Here is a 12,008-nt window from a genome sequence, read left to right as displayed (position 1 = left end):
TGAGACTTTCCTTTGAGATCTATAAAAGCACTAATGACCTGGTGTCTAAGCTCACCAACCAAGTTCAATGAGCCCAAACTTTGAATTAATATCCGAGGCAGTGTTCCACTATCCTAATGACAACAGAAATGAACAGCCAGAAAAAAAGATGCCCATCATGACACAAACCTGTCATAAATTGTAAACTGTGACAGGCTGGTAACTACCACCTAGGAGACAAAACTAAACATACTGGAAATGTAAGAAATATCATTTAAGGTAGCTTAATGTGCTTCAACATAGCCAAGCCTGAATCATGGCACCCTCCAGACACTGAGATTAAAATATGATAGCAGATGCCTTTTGCATTCTTTTCTAAGGAAAGTGATGTTTCTCAACCTGACATTAATTCTTTAAAAAAAAGTGTATAGACTTATGTAAAAAAATTAAGGGCAGCAAGAGATGAAGGCATTTTCTTTTGCTTAGATTTCCACTTTTCTTCCCAGTCTCTAAATACAAAAGTGCCTTCTCTTCCCTTAACTACACCCACTCCCTTTTGTGACCGTGTCCTGTTTCTGGTTTAAATGCATTCTCTATGTCAATGACTCCTAAATTGATGCCTCCAGCCTCTCCCCTGAACTCCAGCATCACACACCTAGTCACTTTCCTGCCCACTTACTTGAATTTGCAGTTGGCATCTCAGCCTTAACCTGTCTGAAACTGAGCTCCTGAATCTCACTCTCTCCTATTCTGCTCCTCCAAGTCTTCTTCGTCTCGATAAGTGTTGGGGTTCCAAACCCTGGGCATGCCTCAGCCCCTCATACACCACACACAATCTGTCAGAAATGCTGTTAGTTCTACCTTCAAAATGCATCCAAGGTCTGACCATTTCCCACCACCATCGTCGCACGTCTAAGCCACCATGCATTCTTGGCTGTATGATTGCGAGTGCATCCTACGTGGTTTCTTGGCTTCCACCTTTGCCTCTTTATAGATTATTTTCTATATGAACAGTCAGGCTGATCCTTCTGTTAATAACACAAGTTAGATCAAAATTCTCCAATGATTTTCCATGCCACTTAGCGAAAATCTAAATCCTCCTCCCCGAGGCCTGAAAGGCCAGATGTGACCTGAGCCCTCTCCTATCCCTAACCTCCTAGTTCACTCAGCTTCAGTCACCTTGACCTCTTAGCTATTGCCCAAGCATGCCCAGAAGGGCTTTTGCAAATGGTGTGCTTCCTCTCTGGGACTGGCTCCCTGCCCCTCTTCCCTCAGCTAGCTCCAGGGCAGACTCCCTCACTTCCTGCCAGTCCCTGCTTAAAATGTCACCAGAGTCCTTTACTAGCCACCTTATCTAAAATAGCAACATACCTGCCCCTCTCTGTAATTTATGTTTCTTGTAGCCTTTGCCATCTGACACATTATATATGTATTTGTGTTGTTTATTCCTACTAGACTGACAGCTCCAGGAGAGTGGGAACATCATTTTATGTCTTCACTGCTGTATTCCCGGTGACTAGAAAAGCACCTGGCACTTGGTAGATGCTTGATTAACAGATTTACTGAATATATTTAATGCATCTCATAGACATTCTTTTGGGTTTATATTTGTTAAAGTCCCAATTTCTTGTCATATTTTGACAGGGTATGCAGAGGAAATAAAAGCCTTTCCTAATTTCTACTTCTAAATTCACCACCTTTAAAAATTTCGGAGCCTTTTAAGGACTACAGGGTACCAACTGATATAACTCAAAATGTATGCTAAAAGCGGTACATTTCTCTAAAGAAGATACACAAATGGCCAAGAGGTATATGAAAAAATGTTCAACATCACTCAAGATCAGGGAAATGCAAATCAAAACCACAATGAGATACCACCTAACTCCAGTTAGAAAGGCTATTATCAAAAAGACACAATATAACAAGTGTTGGTGAGGATGTGGAGCAAAGGGAACTCTTCCATGCTATTGGTGGGAATATAAATTAGCACAGCCATTACAGAAAACAGTATGGAGGCTCCTCAAAAAATTAAAACTAGAACTACTGTGTGATCTTGCAATCTCACTACTGAGTATATATCCAAAGGAAATGAAATAAAGCATGTCAAAGGATACGTGCACGTGCATGTTTATTGCAGCACTATTCGTAATAGCCAAGATACAGAATCAGCCTGAGTGTCCATCAACAGATGAAAAAATAAAGAAAATGTGGTAAAAATATACAATAGAATAAGTTCTGGTGTTCTATTGCACAGTAGGGTAACTATGATTAACAATAACATATTTGATTATTTCAAAATAGCTAGAAGAGAGGATTCTAAATGATCTCACCACAAAGAAATAACACGTGTTTGAGGTGATGGATTTGCTAATTTCCCTGATTTGATCATTACGCAATGTATACGTGTATCAAAACATCACATTGTACCCCATAAATATGTGCAATTATTATGTGTCAATTAAAAATAATTTAAAAAGCAGTAAAATGTATATTACCCTTGGAAAATAACTTTATACATCAAGAGGAGATATTTAAATTAATATTATTCTCTATACCCCAAATTCTGCCCTAATAACTATACCTTTGTATATTGACGAACCATCACTATAGTCTTCCCTTGCTATTTTTTTACTCTTCTGGGAGAGGGAGGTTGTTTTCTGAGAGGGGCTGCCATAGGGAAAGAACACCCTCAGGCTTCTGGGGTGCTGGTAATGTTCCAGTTCTTGGCTCAAGTGGTGTCTACTTGGGCGCTCACTTTATTTGTTTAAGTGTACATTTACCTTCTGTGAACTTTTTTCTAGGTGTGCTGTATTTCAAAATGTTAAAAGTAAATAAATAAATGAACAAACTGTCATAAAGGAGGTATCTAACTCATACTTTCCTTCCCCTACAAAGCCCTGGATAAATTCTTGTCCATCCTCTACTTGAATACCCCTTGCGATGAGAAACTCTCCACCTAACAAGGCAGCCACTTCCATTTTAACTGTATTAACCATCAGAAAGTTCTGCCCTGGGTCAAGTCAAAATCCATCTCTCTAATTTCTACTGGTTTTTCCTGGGACCTGCTACGGAATAACAGAGAGCAAATCTAATATCTCTTCTGTATGACCACCTTCCAACTACTCAAGGATAGCTGCTACCAATTCTCAATAGCCACACTTCCTGTTAAGCTGCCTAGAAGTTTTTAGTTTCTGATTTCTGAGGATCAAAAATCAGATTCTGTGATCTGTCACTTATCCTATTCCTACATTTTGCACAATCAAATCATTTTTCTAAGATATGAACAATGGCAAACCGAGACTTTTAGTAATAAATAGAATGCAAAAAGCCTGATTAAGGAGTGCCTTATTGTTCACTGCAGAGATACTCCATACCACTTTAGGGACAGACTGTAAACTTTTTTGACTATATAAACCATTAGTAAAAACATTTCAGCATTCTCTGAATATATGAATATTTATAAATTATATACATTACCACTGAACTAATACATTATGCATATTAGAAAACATATACAAAAATAAAATCTTAAGAGGTGGAGACTTTAATCAAATAGAAAGAAGCTTTAGTGTTTTTTCCTGCATCTCAGTGAATGCCTTTCACATGCCGTGGAGCTTTGTGCTTCACCTTGGAGACCACATTCTTTAGTATTGCAGCCTGTACTTTCTATCCTCATTTCTCCCCTATCTGAGGTATTCCCATTTCCTTCAAAATATTCTTGCTGTTTCCTGTGATTTGTGAAACCAACCTCCTAGGGGCTTTGAACCAGCATTGTGTGAAAATATTCAAGGAAGTACCATGTGTGTTGGCTTCCATCCCCCCCCAGAAATATCAGAGGCGTATGCTTTGAATTACCTCCTCTGAATCATCATGAAAATATAATCTGCTACTCAGCTTTGAATAAATCAGATTCCTCTGTGACAAGGAAAGCCTTACATTAAAAATTCAATCCCCCCCCAACATTTCCTATAATAAATCTATATTGTTTTTAAGAGAGATGAATCATAACATAGGTGCAAAAGAACCAGAATTTTATGTGCCTTATAAAAATATACCTTACAGTTAATAATTACTTCACAGGATGACAAATCAGAGTCAGAGTATCCTAAGTCCTTTTTCCAGTACTACACTCACAAAAAAACTTCATTAAAATTGTGTTTGAAACAAAATACTTACGTGCCCCAATGTACTTTCATGGAACAAGTCTTCTGCATTACACCAAATCCCTGCATTTCTTCAGTATCATCAAAGTAGGAACTTAGGATTCCTAACCCTTCTGGTTCAGTAAATAAGTCAATGTGACTAACTCTGTAATCCTGAAAAAATATAGATGCATAGACAGTAAGAATTGCACCATGCATTTAACTCTCTAGTAAGCTCATTCTTCTTCTTACAACTAATTAAAATGAGCTTTAAATATACAAATACATTTCACAGAGCACCTGCCATTTTAGCCCTTTCCTGTTTCCATCCATGAATTAATAATCCACCTATTTTGGGGCAGACACATTTGCTTTAGTTATATAACTCAGTGTTGCATTCAAGCAAAGATCATCAGAAATGTATTTTATTTGAGTTTTGGAATATATTTATTTTTCTCATCTTCACTTGACCCTCCTTGGTCTGGGGTTTTGGTTCCTTTGCTCTGATATAATTATCCAAGCACAGAGACTTTAGTCTGTAGAATGGCTGCTCTCGGAGTCTTCCTCAGCCACTGTTTTGTGTCCATAAGCCCTCTGTTGATTTGTGGTAATTCTCCTTGACTGAGTAAACCTTTATGATACTGGTTTGATCTAAGTCATAAAAGCAAAAGCACACATTCATAGTGATTTACAAATCTCTGTACTTTGGTCATTGTTCCATGCCCCACATATCTGTGGTCCAAACAGCCTTCAAAAGGCCTCGTCTTGTCGAGTGCCTAAGCCTTAATGGAATATTTATTGAACCTCATCTATGCAGCTGAGTTGGGTGAACTGAGCAACAGAAGAAATTTTAACACCTGAATAAGCTCAGATGAGGCTTTTCAAATGTTAGGAACAACGCTAATGAACTAAAAAGGTAACCTCTAAAATATATGCTCTGACTTATGTTTATGTTTCAAGAAACCATGCACATGATCTGTAAAGAAAATATAATCCATGACATATCAGGAGCTATAACCATACCCTTTAACATGGCACCATTCAGAAAAATGTACCTCAAGGAAACAAATTAGAAAATTATAAATTACTGGCCCGGCGCAGTGGCTCACACCTGTAATCCCAGCCTTGGGAGGCCGAGGCGGGCAGATCACCTGAGGTCAGGAGTTCAAGAGCAGCCTGGCCAACATGGCGAAATCCCATCTCTACTAAAAACACAAAAATTAGCCGGGCATTGTGGCATGTGCCTGTAATCACAGCTACTCTGGAGGCTGAGGCAGGAGAATCACTTGAACCCCCAGGAGGCAGAAGTTGCAGTGAGCCGAGACTGCACCACTGCACTCCAGCCTGGGTGACAGAGCAAGACTCCATCTCAAAAAAAAAGAAAAAGAAAATTATAAATTATTAAATGCACAAAAACATTCTCATGGCATTACTTATAATAGTAAAAAACTAGAAACAACCTTAAGATTCACTGAAAGAAGAAATAACAAATAAATAATGGTACCTCATTTATACTAAATAATAAATAATGCATTGTTTCAATGGAATATGATATTCAGCTAAACCCTAAACCTGTGGTAACATGAAAAGCTTTTGCTACAGTAAGTCTGCTACTATCAGACAAAACAAGAGATCTTGTTTTCCTTCCCCATCTTCCTGAATGCACCCAAATCCTCACCCCACCAGACTGATACCTTCCCCAGTTGCAATCCCAAAGATGTTACCAAGGGGAGTGTGATTTTCAGGAAAGTGGTATAAAGAGAAAAAAAGGATTGAGAACCACAGTGTTAGGATAGACAGGTGGAACAGCATTGTCCCTGTATTATGATTACAACTGCAGAAAAAGCAGACTAGAATATGGCCAGCAAAGGGTAGAAAATTCAAAAAATAAGGGGAGAGAGGGCACTTCATGATGGGAATCAGATGATATTTTTAAACATTGCTTTATTACCAATATTATTTGAGCAGTAAATAAAAACTCTAGGCAAAATATTCCATTAATGAGGACACTTTGAAATAGGGTTTCTCAAGTCTTACTTAGTCTTCTCATATTATATACTTAAAACAAATAAAAGATAAATCATTTAGCATACCAATTACCACCTAAGTTACTCAGAAATGTTGACCCAGGAAGTAGGCGACGCTTTCCTCTGCCAAAACTGTTACTCATCTTTACTCATTCTCACATCAGAATGTTCCTTTTCTCTGTATTGCATCTTGACACTCGTCTCCATTAAAACTTGGGATTTTAATTTTCTACTTAGAGGACACCATTAATTGCATTTTTAAGGTAAAGAATCATCAAATCCCAAGAGCCACAAAGAAAGACTCTGACAACACTTTTCTCATCAAATAACAAGAAACCAAGAAATTTTACCTCATCCATAAAGTGGCCTCAAATAGAGCAAGTAATATGTTGTTAAATCCACATGAAATCCTAGAGTTGATCAACCAAATTATTTTTGAATTATTTATTTTTCCAAAATAGAATTCCTATAAACCACTCAAAGTAATCACAACTCATACAGCAAACAAAAACACTAAGTAAATGAAAAATCTGTTCATAGATGCAGAACTCATTTAAACCAAGTTATCAGGTAAAATATATTTGGAAGATGGGAATAGTAGGACAGGCATAAAAGATTTACCTTAAGGGTTTATTGTGAAAAATTATCTAACCAATTATGTTTCTTCTTAAATTCTTTAAAGTGTACAAATAAACTTAAAATACAGAAAATATATCCATAAGGCACCAAATATGTTTCCCAATCACTTATTTCGTGAAATGAGCATTTCCCTTTAAGTACGAATCCATAAATATTTGGTGAATAAATAAAATCCAGATTTGCCGCAACCTACCTGCACCACATGTCTGATGGAACCAATCACCACCGGCTTATCAGACTCTGCTTCCTCGTGACTTTCCAAAATGTCTTCTACACCCCAGAGACCAGAGAGTTCCAATTCTCCTTCTTCTAAGGGAATGGAGTGCCCTTCAAAATTTGGTTGCTCATACAAAATCCAACTAACAATAAAACACAGCAAAACCATTAGCCACTCTTGATGCGAGAGGCTTTGATTACTCAAATATCCTGGCTAATTGCCATTATATATATAGTATATTAGTGGCTAATTATCTAGCAATTAAAATAGCTTAAACTCTCCCTAACACTAATATTTTACTGGGTATAATTAAGTCTCTGATAACTCATGAACTATATCAGGATCTTAGAGAACTTTGGAGTTATCTATATGAATGCTATAGAGCTACTAGCGTTCCAAGTAATTGCCAGGTGGTGGAGACTTATAAATGATAATATGTCAGATAAATGGATGTTTACTGTAGTGTTTTTTTGTTTTTTCTGTCTCTCTTTTTTTTTTGATACAGAGTCTTGCTCTGTTGCCCAGGCTAGAGTGCAGTGGTGCGATCTCAGCTCACTGCAACCTCCACCTCCCAGGTTCAAGCAATTCTCCTGCCTCAGCCACCCGAGTAGCTGGGATTACAGGAATGTGCCACCAAGCCCGGCTCATTTTTGTATTTTTAGTAGAGACGAGGTTTCCCCATGTTGGCCTGCTGATTTTGAACTCCTGGTCTCAAGTGATCTGCCCACCTCGGCCTCCCAATGTGCTGGAATTAAAGGCATGAGCCATCATGTCTGGCCTTTTGTCTCTTCATATGTGTAGAAAACATTTCTCTTAGAGAGATTTTAACTTACATATTACAGTCATATCAATGAATATGTTGGTACAAAAGACTCTAGATATGGTAATGGAAAGCATTTTAACAATATTCTTCCGAACAACAGCCAAACACTAAAGAAAAACCTCATGTCAACGTATGGCAGTGTAAATGCTTACGCTTTCAAGAAAAAGAAGCCGACAAAAGTTGCAAAAGAAAGGAAAAAGTACTGTTCTATAAAAACAAAATTTGTGTAAAAAAAACCACTATTATATATTGTATATTAGTGGCCAATTCTCCAGCAATTAAAATAGCATTTGTCTTCAAATTTAAGAATAAAAGCAAAACTTGTTTTTCTCATGACTGTGTTGGATATATAGGAAAAAATATTAAAATACCTAGAAATCTAACAGGAAAGCTGCTGCATATTTAATCAAATGGAGACCAAAAGAAAAGCTTATGAATTTTTAAATCCATAAACATCCAGAGGTCTACCCTCTTTATTTCAAACAAGTTTACAAATAGGCACCAAAAGATAAGTATTATGCCAGATCAGCTATTTCTTTTTTTAAGCTGCCTTTCTCTACTCAGCTTCCTGTGTGTCTCCAAGAGGCAATGAAGTTGATAAAATGATTTCAGAAACTGTCAAAATATTTATTTTTTTCACTAGTTTCTTTACTTAATCAAAACAATCTTTTGTGGAAATATTGGAAAGCAAATTAAATTTTAAGTTAGTGCTGCACTGAACTGTCATTAAAAAATTAGAAAAATGCCTTTATAGATTGTTTTTGTTTTTCCTTATAGATTTTTTTTCCTTATTGTTTCTTTACTTTGCCTTTTCTTACATGTTCTCAAGTTTCTTTATAGATTTTTTAAAAGTCCTTTCTGGTCTATCAACACGACTAGTGCAATTCTTATCAATCTCATTTAAGGGTCATCAACCAAAAGTATGTTATGGGCCCTGATTTATGATTAGTTCAAAGCAATATAATGGGGAAACATGGGAAAAAGAAGCTTGCTCCACTGTACTGTTCTGATTTTTCTCCCATAAACATGTATCACTGCTATAATCAGAAACATGATTTAAAATGACATTGTTAAGATACGAATCCCTTATCTTACCACGAGTAGTATTTCCTGTGCTTTCCATTGCTAAAGCCATAATTTTAAACTAGTAGTGAGGACTAAAAAGGTAATTAAGCATGTAAAACACAAACATTTGACATCAGGAACTTAAAGTGCCATTCTTACCATCCTCTAACAACTTTTATGAGTATCACTGGAGAGAGGCTCCAAGAACTGCAATCCTGAATGTCACTGAAAACTTCAATGCACTTCTCGGAGACATCGGGTTCACTATATATCACTACCTGCATGAAAACGAAAGTGGTAGCACAATTTGTCATGCTCTATCAGACCAAAATAGAATCAAGGCTAGAAACAGAAAATAATCTTACCTTTCCAGGTCGGGGATTGAGTTTATTTTGGACACTTCCTCTAAGTGTCTGTAATCAGATGAACAAAAACACAACAAATAATTACAACTTCGCATAACAATTCTCTTTTTCCACCCATGATCCTCTAGGTAGATCACACTTATCCCACACTGTATTGATCTTGAAACGTCCACTCTAATCGATGCTAAAGTTGTATTAAAACTCTTTGAGTTTATACTTTTAAATTAAGGTTTTTTCACCTCTACCTGAATTTGCCATTGCAATTTCTCCTAATTTAAATGTCTAGGCTATTTCCACCAATGCTAGAAAATTCAGGGCATGTATGTTTCTTGTCAGTTTACAGAATAAGAACTCAGCTAAGAAATTCTAATTCAAATAATATCAGTATCATATCAAATAAAGAGAAATTATAATATATTAATCACTTACCTAGAAAGAGCTGAATCAATTTTATGTTCATATATATACCCTATCTGAATCCATACAAATATTGTTTTCTCATAGTAAATCTATAACAACCACTGGTCTAAACAGAAGTGTTTATGGTATATATGGTATATTTCATAATGTACACTGCACATAGTATATTTAATCCCCTTTTTTTTCTTTTGAGATGGAGTCTCACTCTGTCACCAGGCTGGAGTGCAATGGCGTCATCTCGGCTCACTGCAACCTCCGTCTGGGTTCAAGTGTTTCTCCTGGCTTAGCCTCCTGAGTAGCTGGGACTACAGGTGCATGCCACTAGCCCAGCTAATTTTTGTATTTTTCTTTTAGTAGAGATGGGGTTTCACCATGTTGGCTAGGATGGTCTCGATCTCTTGACCTTGTGATCCGCCTGCCTCGGCCTCCCAAAGTGCTGGGATTATAGGTGTGAGCCACCAAGCCCGGCCTAATCCTGTTTTTTTGATAGACAAAATGCATTTTAATATGGCTCCAAAACTAATCATTTTCAAGACCATCTGACAAGACCAGTAAAACCAGAAATGCATAAGATAATAAAATAGTAATTATACATGTAAAAATATTACAAAACATGAACTACTTTCAATGCTGACCAGGATGCCTATTTTAGGAACTGCCTTTGCTCTGACTGCTCTTGCATCACACCAGAGTGTGATATGGCCAGAAGACCACAAAAGGCTGGGGTGCGGTGGCTCACGCCTGTAATCCCAGCACTTTGGGCGGCCGAGGTGGGCAGATCACCTGAGGTCAGGAGTTTGAGACCAGCATGGCCAACATGGCAGAACCCTGTCTCTACTAAAAATACAAAAATCAGCCAGACGTGGTGGTGCTCACTTATAATCTCAGCTACTTGGGAGGCTGAGACATGAAAATCGCCTGAACCTGGAAGGCGGAGAGGTTGCAGGGAGCCAAGAACATGCCACTGCACTCTAGCTTGGGTGACAGAGCAAGACTGTCTCTTAAAAAAAAAAAAAAAGTCCATAAGGGCCCCCCTAGAGCATTATCAGAAACCAAATGGTATATACCTATTTATGCATATATATACATTAGAAGTAGATAAACTGAAGAAAAAGCCTAAAATTTAAAACAAAATTCAGGTAAAACCTTCATGATTGAATAGTTATACAATCAATAAAAGCCCAGGACCTAAAGAAAGGCCATTATTTTTTAATCATAAAAAGGCCTAGAAAAAGTATAAAGATTTTATTTTTCCTTTTTATGTCATTTGACTTGATTTTTATAAGGAAACTGTATATTCTGTTATCGGCTTTGTTAGACTGTAGTTAAATAAGGAAAGTGACCTAAGAAAAATTAAAAAGAACAAAGCAGTAATGAATGGGAAGTGGACCAGTGGAAATTTTGTACTTGAGAGAAACAGTTAAGAATTTTATGATTTCTGGGTACCATAGGCTGATTCAGTCTTATTTGTTTATAGGAGTGGTTCTCAAAGTGTGGTTCAGAGGCCACTGGGGGGTCTCCAAGATCCTTTCAGGTAGTCCATGAGATCAAAACTATTTTCATAATAAGAAGAGGTCATCTGCCTTTTTCATCTCTTTCTCAAATGTCCAGTGGAGTACAAGGCTCCATGATGTGTGATGGCATCGTTGCTCTGAGCACTGCTGCAGTGTGCACTTGTATGTTCTGGTGTTTTCCAATTTTCTCAGCAATTATTTCTAATATAATCAATTCTGATAGGCAGAACCCATACAAACAAAAGCTCATTGGGGTTCTCAATCATTTTTAAATGTAAAGGGTCCTAACACCAAACATCTGAAACCCAAACTTTACGAAAGTTTATGAAATCACATGAAAAAGGGATCTGCACCTCTGCTGGAAACCCAACCATATATTTTGAAAGAGCTTGCAACATCACATTCTCTGACAGGACTGTAGCAAAAGCCAATATAATACATTGAACTATGCTGCAGTACCCTGTACAGACCAGGAAAAGTGCAAGGTATTTTCTGCCTGGATAAACTGGGCTGGATTGCGGTCCACACTTGCCAGGCAGCCGGGTTCACAGAACAGACCACCAGAATACAAGCCCCACTCAGGCTTCTAGCCTGGCAGAGCTGATCACTAAACTCATATCCCACCTTCCTTTCTCATAGTCCTCCCTTACCTTAAATAAGCTTGGTAACAAAAAGGCACAAATTCACATCAAAAACTGAGTAAACATCTTCTGAAGAGGGATAAAAGAAGATGCAAAAATTATTCCCCAAAATCATGTTTTGCTGTCTTCTCTCTAATATTTAAGATCCAATGAAAACCAAAATTCTTTATTTCCCA

General features: G+C 37.3%; 1 protein-coding gene across 1 annotated transcript in view; it reads right to left on the bottom strand.

Annotated features, from left to right (window-relative positions):
• Positions 1 to 12,008, bottom strand: part of CRYBG1 (crystallin beta-gamma domain containing 1) — a 202,339-nt gene that overhangs the window by 34,305 nt on the left and 156,026 nt on the right. The window contains exons 5-8 of the mRNA XM_008007456.3: positions 9,258 to 9,305; positions 9,052 to 9,170; positions 6,981 to 7,146; positions 4,156 to 4,295 (exon numbers count right to left, since the gene is read on the bottom strand). Coding sequence (XP_008005647.3) covers positions 4,156 to 4,295; positions 6,981 to 7,146; positions 9,052 to 9,170; positions 9,258 to 9,305 — 473 coding nt within the window. The remainder of the gene's footprint in view (positions 1 to 4,155; positions 4,296 to 6,980; positions 7,147 to 9,051; positions 9,171 to 9,257; positions 9,306 to 12,008) is intronic.

This window comes from Chlorocebus sabaeus, chromosome 13 (genome assembly GCF_047675955.1).
Source record: "Chlorocebus sabaeus isolate Y175 chromosome 13, mChlSab1.0.hap1, whole genome shotgun sequence".
In the NCBI taxonomy this organism is placed as follows: domain Eukaryota; kingdom Metazoa; phylum Chordata; class Mammalia; order Primates; family Cercopithecidae; genus Chlorocebus; species Chlorocebus sabaeus.
Note: the sequence above shows the minus strand (reverse complement) of the source record. Positions and strands in the feature narration are given on the sequence as shown.